At 38.1% G+C, this 23,204-nt stretch overlaps 1 protein-coding gene and 1 long non-coding RNA gene across 5 annotated transcripts in view; both read right to left on the bottom strand.

The window, feature by feature from the left end:
- Window positions 1-9,832, bottom strand: part of LOC111493369 (NADH dehydrogenase [ubiquinone] 1 beta subcomplex subunit 3-B-like) — a 17,917-nt gene extending 8,085 nt beyond the window's left edge. The window contains exons 1-3 of one of the 3 annotated variants that reach the window (XR_002719997.1): window positions 9,504-9,820; window positions 7,423-7,463; window positions 6,544-6,707 (exon numbers count right to left, since the gene is read on the bottom strand). Coding sequence is in view for 1 of the 3 variants with exons in the window: in XM_023143062.1 (XP_022998830.1) it covers window positions 9,513-9,737 (225 nt within the window). In the remaining 2 variants the exon portion in view is untranslated. Of the gene's footprint in view, window positions 1-6,446; window positions 6,708-7,422; window positions 7,464-9,503 lie in introns of those variants that run through there. The other 2 variants (XR_002719996.1, XM_023143062.1) reach the window with 2 other exon arrangements.
- Window positions 1-23,204, bottom strand: part of LOC111493399 — a 631,558-nt gene that overhangs the window by 73,064 nt on the left and 535,290 nt on the right. The window lies entirely within an intron of this gene.

Raw genomic sequence — 23,204 nt, 5'->3', positions numbered from 1 at the left:
AAAAAAAAAAAAAAAAAAAAAAAAAAAAAAAAAAGAGAGACAAAAAGTGGGTTATGGTTATTGGTTAGGTCTTGCTTGGCTTGCAAAACCAGACATCAAGTTTACGCTACTCGGAGAGGCCAACGTTTGTCAGAGAAACAAGATGTTGTGAGTTTATTGTAAATGTTACTTTGAAGGAAAAACTCAGACATACATGTCTTCCACCACTGCAACTCATTTAATGCCCTTTTGTTTTTCTTCATTTGAATTTCAAAATTAAAATCCTAAACTCCACCCGAGTTACCGCTCTTCCCTCGACCTAGGTTAAAAGTTAACCGATGAGTTGGGTTCATTGGCGTTTTACCATAGTATCGAATGAAATGAGACTTTGTGCTCTAAATAACGAATACTATCTCTCTTGATACGAGACCTTTTATTGATGAAATAACTTTATTCTTTTATTATCGATGGATTAACTTTTATATATTCGAGCTTCCGTGTTTAAGATGGCCCCATTTTAAAGGGTTTGTTTTTATGTCTTTATTCTTTGCAAAATTTGTTTTTTCTTAATGTCTTTCTACTTTTTTTTTTTGTTGTTGTTGTTTTTGATGAGTCCATAAGCATAAAGAGGATTAAATGTTGGTGTTGTGAGTTTGGTGGTAGAGAGAAGAGAGAGAGAAATGGTGTGTGGTTATTGATTAAGAGAGAGTGTATGGGCCACAGGAATAAATGGTATGGATGACATTTCATGTAATGTATCACACCCCTTCACACATTCCAAGATGTGTTTCAGACCTCTCTCTCTCTCTCTTCTTTAACCCTTTTCTTTTCCTTTTGGATAAAACAAAACCTTCTCCTATTCACTTACCCTTCTTAAGCTTTTAGTGTACTTTCATGTGTTCTACCTCTAATAATCTCATCATTCTTAATTAATATTCATTTTTTCTTATTCGAAAACCAAATGGTACTCGTAGAATAGTGAATATTCGAGGACGATTGGTGGTGGAAACGATATCGTGACTGTTGAGGTTGTGGCACAATCGATAGAGATGCACAATTAAAAACTTTAGCTTTGGTAATATGATGGGATGCAATCTACATCTTTAAAGGTATCTTGTGATAGTATTTGAACTATACGTGTCGAGACAATTGGAAATGGAGGTGTGGGTATTAATAAGTATGAATTAACACTAATGACTTGAAGTTTGTTAAAGAAGTCAAGAGAAGATAAGCTTGATTTCGACTTGATCGAAACATGGCTAGAGCAAGTTAAGATAGAGGTCTTCTAAACCTTTTGTATAGATTACTCTTTTTCTATATACTTTTTTAGTTTCAAATTTATATATTAGGTCAATAATGAACCAGAGTTAATATTATAACTACTATTTATATACATAAATTAATAATTCGATTACATTTTATTTGAATATAAGATATTAGTAGAAAGGTATTCGATCGGTAATTTGATTTTCGATTCGTCTTCATTACTTTCTTCTTTTAAACTCAACTTAGGCCCTACCGAGAATTCAAAGTTCAAGAAGAAAACCTAATTATCTATTGGATTGACTTGGACTAGAATAATTAAGATACAATCAAGTTAATGCTTAGAAATATGCATGAATTAACGAGAGAATTTTGAGCGATGACATTTAGGTTATATTTAGGATTTTGGTGTGTATGATGAGACTTACCCAGATTATCAAACGTACTTAGGATAAGTATGTAAGTACTAAATCTTCCCCGACTTTCTAAGTCTAGTTGGTTAGAATAAGCCGACTTCTCTAAAATTCAAAGCTCAATAAACCAAGATAGGTACTTAGATGCATGCTACGCCGTAAAATGTCAACCAATAGGGATGTTTTGTGACCGATAAGTTCAGTACGGACACAAAGGATTTTTTAGTAGGTCCATAACCCCAAGCTTAAGGGCTAGTTACCACGTTAAAGCTTAGAGACTTAAAATAGTAGAGGACTAAGGTTTTGCCATGTGTGAAACCTTGTCTCATGACTTGTGATCGGTATAGTAATATTAGTTACGAGGTCGCCTTCTGCAAGTTCTATGACATTGTAGAGATTAGTAGTCAAGTCAGTAGCACCTATTAGTGAACCTGTCACAATAGTGGGGTCCACAGTCATTCGTATTAGATTATTAGGAGTCGGATTAGCTAGGATCACGCCTTGAGCATAACATGTGTCACAAATAGAACTCATGGGGACGACCAAAAGATCTCCAACTATTTGTTGGTCGTGAACTTTCCCACAAGAATAAGGGTCCACAGAATAAGGGTCCACATAAATATAGTAGCTTGGAAGGCATGAGGTTTGCTCCCTCAAAGATTATGATAACATTATGTAGCCCTCTAGGGAATCACCAACTAATCCTTTTTAGTTGACCAGCAACTCAGTAGTTTTTAAATAGTGAGAGATTGCGCCTCATAGCTATATGACATTTGGGTGTGTGACACGAGCAATAGTAATTCATTATGGCTAACCTAAATTATCATAAGACATCATAGATAATCTAGATGAATGTAAACATCTTCAAAGAAGCCGAGTATAAGACATCATGAGACAATAAGTGTCCAAATAGGGTCAATACTCGAGAGACTATGAGAAGAGGGTGAACAACTCAGTAAAGATCCCAATTGGATCAAAACACGAGATAGAAAATTAGATGGCACATTACCCTACAAAAGTATGCCTAGAGATACACAACCTAGTTACTAATCCTAAAAAGTCGGTGACCCAGATACGCATACATAGTCATAGCAAGAATTGATCAGAGCTTACAGGTAGACAATCCGTCAATAAAAGTCTCAAAAAGTAAATCGTAACACTTAGATTTTATCCGTACGAAAAAACATGACATAGAATAAGATTAGAAGAAGTAAACATGTGGATATATATGATTAAGATTTATTGAGTTAATCAAGAAAGGGATAGGAAGTAAAGAGGAGAAAGAAAAGGTGATTCTTCTAATAAGTGGACTCATAATTTGGGTAAACCTAAAGGAATATATTATTGGAACCAACTTTATGAGTTAATATTCTTATTATATATGAAAAGATTATTGTATATTAGATTCAAGTAAGATTATTATATATTACAAATGTTTGGTCGGTCTACGGAATCTTATTCTTATCTTTGATAATAATCAAGGTGGTGTGTCTTTCTCACATCCACATTTAGCTTTTAAAGATACCAACTTTCCCAAAATAATCTATTTCTATCACCAAATTCTTCTTATCATTCATTATTATTTTCCATTTCTAGTAATATAATCTTCTTTCTTTTCATTTACTAATACAACTCACCCATTAAAAGTGTAACCGTTTGAGCCCACCACCAGTAGATATTGTTCTCTTTGATTCGTTACTTATAGTCGTCAGTCTCAAGGTTTTAAAGCTTGTCTATCATGAAAAAGTTTTCATACCCTTATAAGGAATACTTCATTATTGTATCCAATCGATGTCGGATCTCACAATCTACCTCCTAGGGGGTCCACATCTTCGCTGACACATTGCCCGGTATCTAGCTTTGATATCATTTGTAACAACTCAAGCCCACCGCTAGTAAATATTGTCTGATTTGGCCTGTTACATACCGTTGTCAGCCTCACAATTTTAAAACGTGATTATTAGAAAGAGATTTGCACACTCTTATAAGGAATCTTTCGTTTCCCTCTCCAACAGATGTGGGATCTCACATTAGGAGAATTGAAAGTTGTTACGTAGACTAACAATATACATCTTCCTTTTTAATAGCTCAATCATAAAAACGTCAAAGTTAAGTATGTTTTGTTTGGAGTAATTATATATTGGGCGACCTCTAGAAATTTTTCTAAAACTTATATGAGCTAAGACAAAATATCCTAAAATGACTCCGTGTGAGTTTGTGAAAATAGTCAAATTTAAATCCTCGACATGGGACGTTCTCAAAACAATCTTCAAACAAATCCTACTAATATCTTTAATTCCCTTTCCTCTCATGTGTATGTATAATTTCTTTCTTGAAATGGTGATATGATTTGATTTGCTTGAGAAACACTGAAGAGCAACATGGTTAGTACAATTGGTGATAGAATTGATGAAGTGGTTTGGTTCTTAGTTCAAGAGTGACCACCACACCATAATTAGACACAAATGTATATATATATATACATATATATATATAGAGAGAGAGAGAGAGCGAGAGAGAGAGAGAGAAATATGATTGTTGCTAATTCCATACTCAATCTGCAGCATACACACACTGTCTTTTACCTTTTGTCGTTTATGTTTAAGATGTTTTCATCTTTTTTGTGGGCATTTGGTTCCTTGAGTTTGAAATGTTGAGACATGGAATAATTAATTTTTGTGTTTCCCACAGGTAAAGTTTGGTGTGAAGGACCAGAGATTATTCACACAACTCATTTTCTACTTATTTTCTTCTTCATTTCATGTCTTAAAACCCCACTTTCCCCCCTTTTTATGCCTTCTTATACACATCACTCCCCCAACACAAATATCATAACTTTCTCCTCTATACGAGTATTATATTGTCCACTTTGAGCGTATGAAGACAAGTGCATGGATCTGATTTAAGAGACAGAGACAACGATCCTCCACACTAGTATGATATTATCTACTCTGAACATAAAACTCTCCAAATGGTCTTCTCAGTCAACGTAGGACTACAAGATAGAATCTTTTATCGGTAGAAAGGGGAGTAGAATACGTATGTGTCCATGGCATGCATTGAAAGTGGAGTAAAAGAAAGAATATAAAAGTAATCAAATGAAAAGGGCAAAGGGGTGAGCATTATATTCCATTGGATTTGTGAAAGCAAATGAAAAGAAAAGCAAAAGGAAAGAGAGGAATGAATGAATATTGAGGAACATTCTGGTGGGCTTTATTGTGTTGTCAGGACTTGAATAAGAAGAGGTATAGGCCACGTGAGTGCATCCAATTAGCCCTAATCTAACTCTCCATTATGTTTGAGATTCAAAGGCATGCAAATGGGCCATTATTACTCATTTCTAAAGCAAAAGACACCACCTTTCCTTTTGCCAAAGCATATATTCTCAAACTTCTCTCTTCGTCGCTTTGTAAAAAGAATGTTACCCCTTCTTCCGTTCTTTATTTCTTTAACGCTGAGTGAAAAAAATTCCTAACTCAAATCTGACGTTCTTCAAGATTATTATTGAGATTGTCGTCTGATCTAGGTCAACTTGTAAAAATTGAATTTTGCCGTTATTTTTACAACTCGAGATTTGGCCTCGAACAAGCTCAAGTCGTTTTGCTCAACTGAAGTTACTGATAATCTTTTCGATAAAAAATGTCGCAATAGCTCTTGCTACTTCCTTCTAACCATACGAACTCTAATGAAGAACTTTCAAACAACTTACAAATGCAAAGATAACAATAGGGAGATATCCCAATGCAACCTTGAGTGGTAACATCTTAGACAACATCTACACACAAAGGATGAAATACAATTGAGGATTTTTGGTTTGACTGGTCATGTTCCTCAATTTTTTGAGCTGTTTACCTGCCAGATGTTGGTATGGACAGGTTATAGTAAAAATTGAGGATTTTTGGTTCGATTAAAGGGTAGAAAATGAAGCTTCCAAAATTGCTTGAAATTGTTTGAAATTGAGTACTAAGTGAATGGAAATCTAGAACGATTTTGAACTAATTATTTGAATTAGGAGCTTCCAAAATTTTCGATTCAACTTTGATTTGATGAGCTTTTACGTAGCATACCCTAACATTAACTATTTGAGAGCATGTTAGGCCTACACGTATTCCCATGCCCATTTACCGATGTTAGATTATTTAGCCATATGACTTACTATGTCTGGTTCTATGAGCCATGATTGGTGTCACATAGATGTTATTATTGACTTGTAATACGTGGGGACGGTTAGGACGCAACCTCTAATCATGAACTCGTCTTGATTGCCAATGATCTATCTAGTATGTAAATATGCAAGAGTCCCCCATCTATGATCTGTAGAGAGTTATTGAGAGAACCATAGCAACATTCCCATACCAAAATAGAAAAAGAACCTAAGCAAATGAAATATTTTCATTATATTAGCCTTTACAATAAACCTTGTGAATAAGTTGAAAAGAATGATTTCTGTTATTCAATGTACTTTCATACCAAGTCTTCTAAAAACAGACAAGCCCTACAAGCCCTAGTCATATTTTAAATAAAACGAAATCTAAAAAGGAAAATTACTCTCAAACATATGATTGAGCCAAGTAAAACTAGTCGAGGAATGTAATATTAAATATGGACTTCACAAACATTGCACTTCTTTGATATATTGTAGGTCTAGTAAGACAGCATTTGTAAGAGTTCACGTTTTTCTACACTTTTATTATAGATTCATGTTCTTGATCCCATGGGTTCTTGTTGTCTTTGGATTTTCCATGTAAACAGTTGCATCTCCTCTCTCAAATTTCTCCCAACATGCATTGCTTACATTGAGAAAGAAATCACTTTATAAAGAGGGCTTAAATAAAATAAATTTAAGAGAATCTAACAAACAACCAGGACGCATGACCAACTTAATAACAGTTCAGTTCTGATGGAAATTTCAATCCCAACCTCATCAAGTACATTCACAAGCTTCAAGCGCTTTGTCCAGCAAAAGTTTTACTTTTATTGCACATAGAAAGGTGAAAGGTAATGGGTGTTCTATAACTCCAACAAGCTTAGATTCAGCTACCACGAATGCATCTGCAAAATTAGTTGCCAGTCACATAAGTTACACATATTACAATATTTGCAAACATATAAAGAGTGAAGATCAGATAGTGAAAGAAGCATGTTACGAATATAACACTAACGCATCAGGAAAAAGTATAAAATTATCATAGAAATCTAACCAATTGACAACATCCAACCAAAAATTAAATGAAAAATGTTATCTGGTGGATATTGACAAACATTTTGTTTAAGAAACCAAGCTCTTATGGTGAGAAATGAGAAGACTAGGACATACCAAAAAACAAACAAGCAAAAAGGGAATCCGAAATTCCACTGCGTAAAAAGACACCGATCCAACCAAATAAAACATATCCCATCAATACAAAAAGGTTATGTAACCTATGTTCACTAGGAGCATTAAACCTAACAGCCTCAAACTTCCTTGCACAATTTTTCCACTTCCCTAAAGATCATATTATTCCTCTCCAGCCAAACGCCCCACAAAATGACAAAGAAACTAGCATGCCACAAAAATTTTGCCCTTCTCTCAAGATGAAGAACTCGGAAGCACCACCTCCACCATAAAGTAACCATCTTTAGTCCAGGCCAAACATTAAACAAACAAGCTCGTCAATTACACCAAAGGGATTGCACAAACTAGCATACCCAGAACATATCGTCAAGGTCCTCCTCCTGTCTGCTACAAAGAATCCACCATAGCAAGTACAACATAAAAGAAGAGTACCTTTGAACACAATCCATGTTATTGAGTCTCCCGTGTAACACCTGCCATACAAAAAATTTGATTTTCATTGAGATTTTAACCTTCCAAAGTGAGGAGAAAGCATAGGTAGCTAAGGGAAAAGAATGGGTAGACAAAATGTGGAAAAAAAAGGAAGGGAATCCCCAAGAATTAAACTTATTGCAAGACTCTGCCTACCGAAGGAAAAGGGTGTTGGTCACAAAGGAGGGATGGAAGAACGCCATTTGTGTTGCCTCTATGAAAAAAGGGCGACAAAAGACTGGAAGTCGAATATTAGAGATTTTGAGAAAGGCAACATCGAGGCCAGTGGATGCAATCTCTTGTTTGAGGGATGGTATAACCACATAAAGAAACAATGAAGAAAGAGGAATATCACCTACCCAACAATCCTCCAAAAAGTAAACCTTCAAGCCTTACCAAACGGAACAATTCATAGACTAGTGCCCTTGGAACCACCACTTGAAACCCACTTAGAACTGTGTATGGACCATATCTACTCACAATAGCTTTGTACCACAAAGCATTAAGATCCATGAAGAAGCGCCACAATCATTTTAACAGAGAAGTCTTCTTACGTAATCTCAAGCTCTCAATCCCTCTAATCCTCCTAGCTCCAGCACCTTCACCACCACCTCCCACTTAACCAAATGAGCTCCTCACCTCTCATTGACCCTTTCTAACAAGAAATTACTCATCACTCTCTCAATATTCTAATTCACTGAGACCAGAAGTCTAAACTAAAATAATAATAATAATAATAATAATAATAAACCAAAAATAATGGGGAATCCCACACAACACCAACCAGATAAGAGTGAATCTCCTACCTTTAGAGAACAATGCCTTTTTTCCACGTAGACAACTGTTTTTGAGTTTCTTTTTTCCATAAGAGGATTGAAAAAAGTCGACTCTTCGAATTATTCCCCAAATTAAGTCCTAGATAAAAGGAAAGGAAGGGACTCTCCCCACATCTGACCAAAAAGCCTAAGAACACAACGTAGAGACAATAATTTAAGCCTGTGATGGAGCTTTTTCCCACCCAAGGTTAGTAAAAACTTCAAGGGAAGACAAAAGACCAATAAGATTAACAAATAATCTTTCCTGCCCTGAACAAAAGGTGAACGTCTATAAAAGTGATAGATGAATTAACTCATTTCCCACCTTAAACTCCTTCACAACCTCGTTCTCCATTTATAATGACACTAACATGCTAGAACATCTACCACTCAAATTAAGAGAAAGAGCGATACAGGATCCTCTTACTTAAGACCCCTAGAAACGAAGATCTTGCCACATTTTCCACGAAAAGATGGGAAATTTACTAACCTAATACAATTCCATATCTAGGTTCTCCAAGTAAACCCAAATCCCCTCTTCTCAATGAATTTATCCAAGAAGTTGTACTCCAAATGGTCACGTGCTTTTTCAAAGACAATCTTAAAAACCACCCGTCCTCTTTTCTTAGCGTATAGTCCTCAAAGGCTCCGCTAGTAATCAACACTTGCTCTAAGTTAGATTTCTTGCAATAACGGTCCCTAAGGAGTCAGAGACAGACTACAAGTACTTATCGCATGGCTTAATTTATATATCACGTATATGGTACTAAGAATAAAAATCGCATCCATCCAGCAAACGGCAACATAAATATGAAAGTTAATCAGGCTAAACTTCCAACAAATTCAATATCGTTCGCAGCAGGAAATTATTTGGGTTTCTCCATTAATTTAGAAGTAAATATGAAAGACGGATCTAAAGCATCGAAAGATTGTATAGAAGATAAATGCTCAACACAATACGTTTTTTAAAAAATTAATCAAACATCCAATTTAGGAAGAGGCGCAAATTTCTACAGCATCACGACATAATGGGCAAACTTGACCTAGAAATATGAAGGAAAAGAGCACCTTCGTTCTCTTCAGATGACAATCTTATAAAATTTTCAATTAAAACATACAAATAAGGGGAAATCGATATGCATGATTCAAACGCGACAAAATCCCTTCCGATGGCGCGGGGAAGGAAGTATTAGAATAAAAATCGAAGGGAAGAGTTGGGGAAATCACCGGTAGCAGTTAATGGGTGGCGGAGGATGCATCGGCATGGTGGTGGTGAGAAGAAGAGGGAGAATAGATCCTGTTGTAGACTTGCTCGCCGACAAGGTAGATGCCGAAAGCGACGAGGGCGATGCCGAGGCCAGGAGTGGCGTGTCGGAACTGATTGGTGAGACTCGGATGCTTCCTCCACTCATCTCTCCTCCTGAAGAACTCTCCCGTCGATCCCAAAGGCTTATTCGCCATTGCAGACTGCTCTGATTTCCTTTTTCCTTGCACAAGATGCAAATACCCACGCCCTTCCCCTCTCTCAGTTTTCAGGCTTCTTGGGCACTAATCCAAATTACTTTATTGCCCTCCTTTTCAATGGCTTTGACTCTTTATTTAAGTTAAATTTAAATTAAATTAGATTTTTTATTAATATTATAATTTTCAAAAACATTATTTAAATTTTGTATGTGTGGATTACCATCTCCGATATATCACTCTTTAATTCTTAAGAGGATGTACTTTTAAGTTGAATCTGATTTATAGGGTTTATAAACAAAAAAAAAAATATATTATTTTCATTTGGTTTGAGACCTTTTGTATAAGCTCAAAGTAAAGCCATGAAAGTTTATGTTTAAAGTGGACAATATCATACCAAATTTTTAACTTTGAATATCTTAAACTTCTAATTTATCGAAGATCTTCTGCTTAGAGCTTGTCGAAGGTTTTCGTCTTTTGGCTCGTTGAAAGTCCTTTAAGTTCGTGCTCGATAAAGGTCTTTTGACCTCTATTAGAAGTTGAGTTCATGGTTGTTTTGTTATTTTTCTTTTCCTAGGGTAAGATGGCCATAAAGAAGACATGTGCCGATGAGTCAGCACAAAATTTGCATGTAGGTTCGGATTGGAAATTTAAGTTTTTTTTTCTCAAGGTGTAGAAACTGATTTCTGTCTATATCTCACGAATTTGGAAGAAACCTGAAAGTTGTCTAAGACTCAATACTCATGATTTAAGCACTCTCGAAGCTTGACTCTTGTCCCAAATGTTTATCCAAACACCATTGTGTCAAACGTAGATGGTTGGTTCACCTCTCACTTCTGGAAGAGCTTAATGAGGGCAATGGTAATGGAGTTGAGGTTTAGTATAACTTTTTACCCACAAACGGACGAGCAAACGGAGAGGTTGAACCAAATCTTAGAAGATATATAATTGACATGTCAGGATTTGCATTACGAATTGAGAGAGAGAGTCGCGACTTTCGGCGCCATGAATCGCTATGACTACTACTCCTCTGACGACAATCGCGGTTGTAGAAGACCACAATGACAATCGCTCCTCCGATCCCACATCTGCACAGCCTGTGAGCCGCTCCTCCGACCGAAGATGACCATGACGACAGTCGCTCCTCTGACTTTTGATGCAAATAAACGTGTACAGCTCCTCCTTGAGAAAAAGACCATGGGTGACTAGTTTTAGACAATGGAAGAAAACATGAAGGACAAAATGTACTAATAGGTAAGACTGGACTGACGCCCCGGGACATGCTTTCCTCTGTGACAATCCACATCCCTCAATGCGCCCTCTCTTGACCCAACACCTCATGTACCTGAAAAAGGAAGGTATAACAAGGATGAGTATAAAAATTATACTTAGTAAGCCACTTACTTGTAGGCTCTTATCGCGCCTTAATCTTAACAAATTCTCACGAGCTTTACGTTGGCTCTAGGACGTCTAGTTTTGGTCTTAGCTCCTTGGGGCTTCTTTGGTTCTTTGTTCTCTCATTCAAACCCTAAGAGTTCCCTTATACCAACCTGTGTATGATTGGTGCCCTACGAGTAGTTATCTCAGCATGGCTCTAAGACTATATGGCATCTTACCTAGGAAGTGAGCTGCAACCCCCTAGATCCATGACAGTCCCCTTGGTCGGGGAGAGCTACCCCCATTAACTCATCCAACTAAATGGTCTATACGACATGTGCACATGTTTTTCATGCTAAAACAGCTAAGAGCAGTCAGATTTTGATCAAGAACCCCCTAGTCCCCCACGAAGCTGACACCAATCACATACAAGCAGCCTAATGGTACTCTAAAGGTGGTTCGTATGCCGTGGTGATTTGTTAGGTTCCCAGGGAGAGGGTTAGGTCTATACTTAGTGACTTATCACTATAACCACAAAACCCTAGACTTATCGTTACATTGGTTCATGAAAGCTAACTAAGTGTGCTAGCAGTTATATCTAGTATCATCATAAATAATTCATGCAAAAATAAACAAACATGCTCAACAGGGCAATAACATCCATCAAGCTTCCGGAGCGCAGAGTTCACAAGTTTCCATCCTCCTTTCAGTATGAATTAAACATACACATAAATGTAGCGGAAGCTTAAAACAGTCAAATTATCGACAATCAATCGTGGAAAGCTACCACCTAAGGTAATTAAACTAGCATGCATGCATAACTAAGTGACTCCTACAAGTATTTCTTCCTAAAGTTTCGTGTGGCGACTTACTTGGATGACGCGTGCCCTTACGATAGCATTTCAACACAAATAACATGTCCAAAAATACTAATTTTCCCAAATTAGATCCTATTTCATATAAAAGTAGAGTTAGAATTGGAATCGAAAGAAAAATAGGGAAAACAGGAGTCGAACAGGATGAAAATGAGCTTACACGCGTTGGGACAAGCTCACTCGTAGGTTCCACGTGCGAGCATCACGCAGGAATTTTTCTATAGTGGCGGGTCGTCGATTCGATTTGGGTGCAGTGGTCGGGTGGATCGTGGGTCACTGCGGTTTGTTTCGTCGCACAGGTATTGGGTTGACTGAGGATGCGGGTCGGGTTGCCGCTGTCGCGGACGTGTGTTCGCTAGAACGCTGGAACCGTGTCACTTTAGGCGGCGTTTGACACGTGTCTGGTGGTTATCAGTGCACCGGAGACCTCTCGTCGATTGACACATGGCACGTCGTCGCCTTCTATCTCCTCCTAACAGAAAAGTGGGTTTTCGATTAGTTTTCAAGTGTTCTTCTCATCTTTTATCTCCCGATTTCTAGTCCAAACTGAAATGATTTTTTCGTCAAAGTTTTAGATCATACTACAAACTATGTGCTAGCATTTTTTATTTTTTATTTTTTTTTGCTTCACCATACAACGAGTTATGAGCGTTGGAAGGAAGTCCGTTAGCATCCTTACCGTTTTTTGGAAAGATTCTCAGATCACAACGTTTCGTCCAATTTTCTTCACGAAATCAGCGGCGGATCTTCCCTAGATAAAGATAGCAAACTTTAGCACTCTATTCCCAAACAAAGACCTCAGATCTGAAGAGGAATGTTTGAGATCTTACCTTGTGGATTTCTCTCGGATCTTGACGGAAGATGGAACCTCAACAACACGAGTCCTCCTTCTCTTCAAGAAGAAGCTCTAGCGAGTAAGTCTTGGTCGAGAATGAACTTCGATGATGGTTCTCTGACGAGAAGTCCGACTGGTTTACTTTTTCCTATCAAGTTTTTCTCTACCTTTTTTTCTCACACTTTTCTCTTTTGCAGGTCCTATGTGGAAAATCCCCCAGACCTTTATAATGGGTTGAGGGGGAAAATGCCGCTTTTGCCCCTCTCCCCTCCTCAGAAACTTTCGTCCCCAAAAGTTTGTATCTCTTGGAAGAGTTCAAGATAGGCTCTTCTTACATCATCTTCTTATTCCTAAGTCGCCTCCTCGTCTCTATGGTTACCCCAAGCGACCTTCACCAAGGGAATAACTTTGCTGTGCAATCGCCTAGTGTCTCGAGTCAAAATTTCACTAGGTCTTTCCTCGTAGGACAAATCTTCTCAAAGGGGCAGCACTTCGTGTTTAATCACATGAGTAGGGTCTAGGGTGTATTTTCGCAGCATAGACACGTGGAACACATTGTGAACGATGGCGAGGTTTGGTGGTAGAGCAATCCTATAAACGACGACCCCAACTCTCTCTAAAATCTCGAAAGGGCTTATAAACCTTGGGCTTAACTTTTCCTTCTTTCCAAACCTCATCACCCCCCTCATGGGGTTACCTTTAGGAACACCCTTCTTTCCAAACCTCATCACCCCCCTCATAGGGGTTACCTTTAGGAACACATGGTCACGCACTTCGAACTCGAGGTCTCTTCTACGCAAATATACATAGCTCTTCTGTCGGCTCTGTGCAGTGAGAATTCTTTGCTTAATTTTCTACACCGCTGCATTGGTGACCTGAACCAACTCTAGTCCCAATAGTTGTTGTGTGCCTACTTCTTTCCAAAATATCGGTATTCGGCACCTACACCATACAGTGCCTCAAAATGGGCCATCTGGATGGTCTCTTGATAACTGTAATTGTAAGCAAATTCTATCAGAGGTAGATGTTTGTCCCAGCACCCAACGAAATCCATAACAGGCTCTCAACATAATCTTTTAAGATTTGGTTCATTCTTTCAGTATGTCCATCCGTTTGAGGATGAAATGCTATACTAAACCTTAGTTGAGTTCTCAATGCTTTTTTGAGGCTTTTCTAAAACTGAGAGGTGAACCTGGTGTTCCGATCTGATACTATGGACACTGGTACACCATGCAGGCGTACTATCTCTCTGATATACAACTAAGCCCACTGATCCACACGATATGTGGATTTGTCTGGGATGAAGTGAGCCGTCTTGGTAAGTTTGTCTACAACTACCTAAATTACTTTGAAACTCTGCTTGGTCTTAGGCAAACCCAAGATAAAATCCATAAAAACTGTTTCCCATTTCCACTAAGAGACCTTCAAGGGCTGTAGCAATCCTGCTGGGCGCTGTCTCGGGGCCTTCACCTACTGACAGGTCAAGCATCAGCTTACAAAATCTGCTATGTCCTTCTTCATCCCTGGCCACCAATAACATCCTTTAAGATCCTGATACATCTTTGTACTTCTAGGGTGGAACGTGTAAGAAGTATCATGGGCTTCCGAAATAATATCCTTTAGGATTTTCTCGTTAAGGGAACACATAGGTAGTTTTTCCACAACAGACCTCTTTCTGAGGAGATAGAGTACCCCACTAGTCTTTCTGTCTCTGTCTGGCTCCACACTTTCATAAGGAGTTCATCAGACTTCTGGGCATCAATAACTCGTTTTCACATGGTGGGTTGCATGGTCATCTGTGTTATCTGGGTAGTACCACCTCTAATTACAACATCGATTCCAACCCTTTTCATCTCATCCTGTATTCTTTCCTACTTGGTGATCATGGCGGAAGTATGAACAATCTTTCTGCTCAATGCGTCCACTACAACATTGGTTTTACTGGGATGGTACAGGATCTCGATGTCATAATACTTTACTAGTTCTAACCATCTCCTTTGTCTCATATTAAGCTCCTTCTACATAAATAGGTACTTGAGGCTCTTGTGATCAGTGAATATTTGGATTTTCTCTCCATACAGATAATATCACCATGTTTTCAATGCAAACACCATTACTGCTAACTTGAGGTCATGAATGGGATAGTTTCGTTCATATTCCTTCAGTTGTCTAGATGCGTAAGCTATCATTTTACCCTTTTGCATGAGCACACACCCTAGACCTTTTCCTGATGCGTCGCTATACACCACTAGATTTCCTGATCCATCTGAACTGTAAGGACTGGTGCTGTCACCAACCTCTCTTTGAGTTCATGAAAACTTTATTCACAAGTTGATGTCCACACAAAGGACTTGCCCTTCCTGGTTAACTAAGTTAGCGCCGAAGATATTTTGGAGAAGTCATGGACAAACCTTATGTAATATCCAGCTAGTCCCAAAAAACTCCGTACTTTAGTGACTATGATAAGCCTTGACCACTTCATCACTACCTCTATCTTAGCTGGTGCTTTTTTGGAGCCGAGGTGCTGAATTGCCTTATCCACTTCTTCTTCAGTGAAAACGACCTTGAGGGAGGCAGCTTGTTGTTAATCAATAGGACTCCAGTTAAGATTGTGGGGAAATTCGCAGAGGACACTATCCTTTGTGTATAAGGATGTGTTAAAAGACACAAATTCTGATATAGTTTCTTCTTCGTTTACTAAACTTCTGTCTTATGTGGATAGAATTTCCATGATGGTACTCTTTCGTTTCTTTTTAGCCATGATACGATGGAAAAATTTGTAGTTTGTCACCTTCCTCTAACCATCGTTTTTTACATTTTTGTCTCGAAGATTGCTCATCGTTTACTACCAATGAAATAAGTTCTGCTTTAATGAGCTTTTTTTATGTGTCGAACTAGTGTGATGGAGCCAATTTTCTCCTATCTTTAGAACTTCTTTTAGTCTTTTAAGTTGATGAAAATGTTAGGATATAGAGTTTGATGCCTAGATCTGGTAGAGATATATTTGAAAGATATTTGATAAAGATTTGATAGAGATATATATGATACATATTTGGTAAAGATTTGAGAGAGATATATTTGGTAGATTATATCTCTTAGGTTTAAATCTTTGAAAGCTATATTTAGTAAGTTGAAACCATATAATAATGGGTCGTGCTCGAAAGATGTGCTTTCTTCATTTTTCTATTCTCTCTAGTTATACATACCTGAAATCATCATAAAACCTTTAGCCAATATTCCTTATTGAATTTTCTCTCTCCTATTCTTTGTATTCATCTTGATCAAGTGTGCGTTGTTGAGCGATCCTAACAACTAGTATCAGAGCGATGCGAAATTCACCATGATTTGTGAAGATGAAAATTTCAAAGATGAGAATTGAAAAGTTTGATGGTTCCGATTTTAGTTTTTGGAAGATGCATATTGAAGATTATCTATACTAGAAAGACTTTCACGAACTCTTGTTGGGGGTGTAGCCGGATACTATGACAACGGAGTAGCGAAGCTCAAGGATCGTCAGACCTTAGGGTTGATGCAATTGACGCTGTCTAGAAACGTGGTGTTCAATATCATCAAGGAGAAGACAACGTTAGATCTGTTGAAGGCGCTGTCGAATATATACGAGAAACCATCGACTATGAACAAGGTGTATTTGATGCGGAGGTTGTTCAATCTACAAATATCTGAAGGTGGATCTATTGCTGGTCATATAAATGAATTCAATATGATTGTAAGTCAACTGAGTTCGGTGGAAATTAATTTCGAGGATGAAATTAAAGCATTGATTTTGATGTCATCTTTACCAGAGTCGTGAAATACTAATGTTGCTGTAATCAGAAGTTCACGAGGATCTGATAAACTGAAATTTGATGAAATTCGAGAGGTAGTTTTCAGCAAAAGTATTCGCAAATGGGAAATCAGAGATTCATCAGGCAATGCTCTCAGTGTTGGTCGAAGGAGAAGAAGTAAATCAAAGGGCCCAAATAATGGGCGATCAAAATCAAGAAACAGAGAAAAATCTTCAGATAAACCAAATGCAAAGTGTTGGAGTTGTGGAGAAAAATGTCACTTTCGGGTAGATTATATAAAGAGAAAGCAGAATCACAAATAAGAGGATGACGATGATTCTATACATTCAACGTAAGACATTGGGGATGCTCTAATCCTCAACGTAGATAGTTCAATTGAATTCTGAATTTTGGATTCAGGTGCATCTTTTCATTCATCTCCAAACAAAGAGTTGTTTCGAAATTTCAAGTCTGGAAGTTTCGAAAAGATGTATCTTGTCAACAACAAATATTTGGAGATTGAAGGGCTTCCAAAAAGATGTATCTTGTCAACAACAAATATTTGGAGATTGAAGGAACAGGAGATGTGTGCATAAAACTATGGCAGAAAATCAGTGGACATTAAAGGATGTCAGATATATTCCTAGTCTCAAGAAGAACCTAATCTCTTTTATGAGTTGGGTAGCACAGGTTATGCAACAAAGTTTGGGACGAGTTCGTGGAAGATTGTGAAGGGTGCTAGGGGGTGTAGCACGTGGAACAAAATCTGGAACCTTATACACCACTGCAGGGTGTATGAACATAGCTACTGTTCTTGAGAGTGCTTCCAGTTCAAGTCTATGACACAATAGACTTGGACATATGAGTGTTAAAGAAATGAAGATGTTGGCTGCGGAAGGAGTTTTGGAAGGTCTGAAATTTGTTGATATGAGTCCTTGTGAGAAATGCATTATGAGTAGATAGAAACGAATTAGCTTCACAAAGGCTACCAGAGAATTGAAGAAAGGTTTTAAGTCAACGAAGCAAGTGGGAGTTGAGGTTGAGTTGTTGAAAGATTCACCTAGTGATGTTGTAGCTGATACTCAAGAAACTCTGGAGACTATTGTTGAAGAACCAGAAGCGGAGCAAGTGACACCTGAGCAGGTGTTGAAAAGATAATCTAGAGCCATCAGAGCACCAAATAGGTATGTAACTTCTTTACACTATCGGTTGGTGACTGATGAAGGGGAACTAAAGCCTCTTAATGAGGCTCTATAGTTGGAGGATACAACTAAATAGGAGCAAACCATGGATGATGGGATGTCTAGGATTTAGAAATGCGTTGCTCTTTTATTTGTTGAGGTTGAGTACGTGGCAATAGCTGAAGCTGGAAAGGAGATGATATGGATGACAGAATAACTAGAAGAATTAGGCAAGAAGCAGCGCGAGAAGATTCTTCAGGTAGATAGTTAGAGTGTCATGCAGTTAGTAAGGAACCCAGTCTATCATTCAAAGACAAAACAGAGAAGGCGATACCATTTTACTTGGAGGTTAGTGGAAGATGGAGGGTGCAAGGAATCTAGCAAACATTTTGTGTTGACGTTAGAACATTGAGGTTGTACAAAGCCTCAAGTGGTATGGTATAGATTGAGAATGAAATTCTTGGTTGACTATACCAGTCTCTAAGTGGTAGATTGGTGGGTTGATTGGATGATTGTTGGGGTTGACTGGATCTATCTACAAGTGGGAGATTGTTGGGATATGGAGCCTTATGTTTAGATCTGGTAGAGATATATTTAAAAGATATTTGGTAAATATTTGATAAAAATATATGGCATATTTGGTAAAGATTTGATAGAAATATATGACAAATATTTGATAAAGATTTGATAGAGAAATATATAGCATATTTGGTAAAGATTTGATAGAAATATATGACAGATCAGATTTGATAGAGATATATTTGGTAGAATATATTTGGTAGGTTTAAATATTTGAAAGCTATATTTAATAAATTGAAACTATATATATCCTCGCTCTGAAAATGTACTTTCTTTCATTCTATGTATTATCTCTTGTTGTATATACATAAGTCATCAATAAACATTTTGCCAATATTCTCTGAATTTTCTCTCCTACTCTTTGTATTCATCTTGATTGAGTGTGTGCGTTGTTGAGCGATCTTAACACAAACCGTGCCCCGACCATCACAGTGGGGCGTATTCTTCCACCAGCATTCTACCATTGGCAAAAATTCAGAATAGTTCAACCACATATTTTCAAATCGAAAAGGTGTTGGGCCTCATTTACAGCAACCCATCGAAAATAGAATGGGATAATGAGTGTGAAGGTGGGTGGAGATCTGTTGTTTGACCATGTATAGAGTCCATTACTGAGGGGAAGGTCAATGAGTTCGGCTTCTATTATGAAATTGTTGAAGTGTCTCATGCTTTTGGTGGCTTTTCTAGTGGATTTTTCATGTGCCCATCGAGACGTATTGAAATCGCCCGCCAAAAGCCAATTCTCTGTACATAAGCATGATAGGTTCTGTAATTCCTACCAAAATAAATGTCTTACAGGGGTCATAGATTCCTGTAATCCAAAATCTGTAATTATCAACCAGTGTGATATGTGTGGTTAAGGTGCATAAGCCTTTGGTGACTTCTGAAATGGTCAAAGGTGGGTCATTCCGCCCGATTAAGATCCCCCCTGATGTACCTAAGGCATCAAAAGCTGACATACCAATATGTCTGGCACTCTAAAAGGATTTAACTGCCCAGCAACCAATACAATTCAATTTTGTTTCTTGAAGAATGACCACAGTGGGATTATATTTGAGGAGGAAGGACTTGATTAGGGCTCTCTTTTGCCTTCTCCCATGCCCTTAACATTCCAAGAGAGAATAATCATAAGAGGTATTGACCTTCCAATTGTGACTTGCTCAATTTCTCATAATTGATATTTGAAAGCAGGCCAACAATCTCTCTAGTCAATTTACTCGATTTCTTGACCGTAGTGGACTTCTTTTCCCAGATGGAATAGCCATGATGCACATGTGGTGTTCTTTTAGCTAAGGTGCCAAGATTTGGATGGCTCTTGTTGGTGTGAGTGTTGCTGATATTGGGTGGCCTCTTCTATCTCTGTTTCATCCTACTTTTTCTGAAAAAGAGTGTCAAGCTCTATATCCGCAAGTGTGATCTCTAACAATGGGTAAGATGTTTCCCTTATTCGCGGTGGGGGATGGTGGGCAGTAACGAGGGGTAAGGGGCTGGATGCATATTCTATCGTCTGATTCTTAGTCAATGCCAAGAATGGAGAATTTTGTTCCTAAGACGAGAAAGGCTTTTTGGTCATTTATGATGACGACATATGTTTCTAGTGATATTGTCACAACTTGCGGGTTGGGGATAAGAAGTGGTATAGTAGATCGCAGGTTGGGGATAAGAAGTCGTATAGTAGATGGGATTTTGGAGATTGGTGGAAAGTAAGGTGAGGGGTTGTAGTCTTTGGTTTGTGTGGGGAGACTATGGGTTTATGGGGCATGACAGATGGGGAGGGTGAAGGAATATGGTTTAGTTGGGGGATTGACCTATAGGAGTTGGCTTGGAGGGTAGGGGGCTGTCCATGGCGGATGGGTATGATCATTACCTTTTTGGGGTTTTGTGCTATGACCATAGGCTCTGTTATGTGTAAATTTGGTGTTGAGTCTTATTGTACTTGAAAGGCCCTTTTAGGTGTTGTTTCTTGGTGGTTTGATCAACTATATGGGTCAAGAATGCCGCAAGAAATATCTTTAATAATGTAACGCTAAAAAATAAAAAAGTCTGTCAAATTTAGAGGGGGCAAAAGTGGCATTTTGCCCCTCAGCCCATTATAGGGGTCTTAGGGATTTTCGACATAGCACCTACAAAAGAAAAAAGTGTGAGAGGGAAAAGTAAACCACCAGACTTCTCGTCGTAAAATCATCATTGAAGTTCATTCTCAACCAAGACTTACACGCTGGAGCTTCTTCTTGAAGAGAAGGAGGACTCGTGTTGTTGAGGCTCCATCTCCCGTCAAGATCTGAGAGAAATCCACAAGGTAAGATCTCGAACATTCCTCTTCTCATATGAGATCTTCGATTGGAAATAGAGTGCTAAAGTTTTCTATCTTCATCTTGGGAAGATCTGCAGGACGGAACATTGAGACCTGAGAATCCATAGACTATACAGAAGCCCTCAAAATGGCGACCCTCATTGATATGCCTCGTATTGACAAATTATAGTCAGGGTCAGCTAAAACATCACATATCCCAATTCAGGGGAAAAAGATAGACCAGAACCATTACAAGATTGACATGCCACCCCGTGGTGGCACTGTCAATCACGGAAGAGCCTCAGCACAGAACAGGACTAATTGCCCTCAATGCCAGCGCCCTCACAAGGCGGAGTGTCATGTTGGAACTAATGCATGATACAGTTGTGGTCAAACAAGGCACTTTGCAACACACTGTCCTCAGATGAGAGACCAGAACACTAACCGATTTGCAATACAAAATCGAAGGGGTCGAGGTGCCCAACAGCAGCAGGGGCGAGCTGTAGCCCATGCAACCACAGACAAGTACACTACCCGTCTTTGGTCATTTAGCTTTTTTATTATTTGATTAAGATTCTACACACTCGTTTGTGTCTGAGGAATTCGTTGATTTAGCGCACCTAGAAAAAGAACCCTTACAGACCATCCTATCAATGACCACTCCTGCTCATGAGCTATTAATGGCTACTCATAGAGTGAAGGAAAGTAGTGTGACAGTGTCAAGACGTGTCATAGAAGCAGCTTTAATAATATTAAGTATGCAAGACTTTGATATCATTTTGGTATAGATTGGCTAGGTGAGAATCACGCTTTAATAAATTATGAAACTCGAAAAGTTACTCTCAGACTCCCGTTAGGGGATAGTTTTACATATAAGGGAGACACTTTCAAAAGAACCCCAAGCGTCATAACAGCACTAAAGTCTAGAAAGATGATTTGTAGTGGTGAAAGCGTAATTTTAACTAGTGTGACCCTTGACAGCAATAATGAACAGACAGTTTCATCAGTACACATCGTTAGGAAATTCGTTGATGTTTTCCTAGAGGATTTGCCAAGTTTGCCCCCAATTAGGAAAGTTGACTTCGAGATCGACCTAGAACCAAGAACTGCGCTGATATCCAAGGCACCCTACAGAATGACACCTACATAACTCAGGGAATTGGAGGAACAATTACAGGAGCTATTGGATAAGGGTTTCTTACGACCTAGTGTATCGCCCTGGGAAGCCCCTGTTTTGTTTGTCAAGAAGAAGGATGGATCCCTGTGTCTGTGTATAGATATAGAGAGCTGAACAAGGTCACCATAAAGAATAAGTACCCCCTCCTGAGAATTGACGACTTGTTTGATCAACTACAGGGAGCAACGGTTTTCTCCAAAATTGGTTTGAGGTCAGGGTACCATCAATTGAGAATAGGAAAAGAAGATATACCCAAAACGATCTTCAGAAGTCGCTATGGACATTACGAGTGTCTATTCATGTCTTTTGGCCTTACCAATGCACCAGTCGTCTTCATGAAACTAATTAACAGGGTGTTTAAGGAATTCTTAGACACTTTTGTTATAGTGTTTATTGACGACATTCTTGTGTACTCTAAGTCGTGCAGAGCACGAAAAGCATTTGAGAAAAGTTCTGATCGTACTAAGAACCCAGCGACTGCACGCCAAGTTTTTCAAGTATGAGTTTTGGCTATCTGAGGTGGCGCTTTTAGGTCATGTGGTGTCAAGTAGAGGCTATATAATAGTATGATGACAATTATGGATTGAAAAGACATCAAGATTGCATTTTGAGACCCACTAAGGTGATTTAAAAGTATCAAAGAGGCGTTATGATCATGGTCAAAGTGTTATGCAGTATGAGACTTTTAAGATGTCTTAAATTTAAGTATGATTTGGGTGAAGGATCGCCATGATTACTAATGTAGAATTTGTCTCTAAATCAACTAAAAGTTCCATGGTAATCTTCCTTGTACCCTTACACAAATATATTTCATAGCTCAATATAAACTTTTTTTTTATAAGAAAAATAGCCCATTTCAAAATGTTTCAAAGGTATTGTCGTAGTTAAGGCTCCAATACCCTTTATTTGAAGTTGGATTTGGTATCCCAAGTTCTATTACATGTAATGATATCCACTATGCCTATGTAACACCAATTATCTGTACCCTTTTTCTACCACGAGAATCTTTTAAAATGAGATTGTGAGGATATATAGGTAAAGGGGTCTAATGTTGGACATTTAGCAAGGTTTAGAGGATGTGACTTGAAATTCTAAGTAATACATGAAATTGATTAAACCATTAATCTAGTTAAAAGAAGAAATCAAGTTATCTTGAATGACGTAAAAAAAGGGTTAGAATTAAGGTTGGGATAAATATTTGATATTTTTTTAGCATTAATATCCACATGAATGTTGATTTCAAAGATGCGCCTGAGCCATAAACCTACTAAATGGACTATGTTGCTCATGAAATTGTAATGGACAGCTTAAAATGACATGATAAAGTTATGTATGAAATTTTGTAGTTATTGGATTAGGTTAGGG

Source organism: Cucurbita maxima, unplaced genomic scaffold (assembly GCF_002738345.1).
Source record: "Cucurbita maxima cultivar Rimu unplaced genomic scaffold, Cmax_1.0 Cma_Scf00001, whole genome shotgun sequence".
In the NCBI taxonomy this organism is placed as follows: domain Eukaryota; kingdom Viridiplantae; phylum Streptophyta; class Magnoliopsida; order Cucurbitales; family Cucurbitaceae; genus Cucurbita; species Cucurbita maxima.
This window is presented reverse-complemented; position numbering and strand designations above follow the sequence as displayed.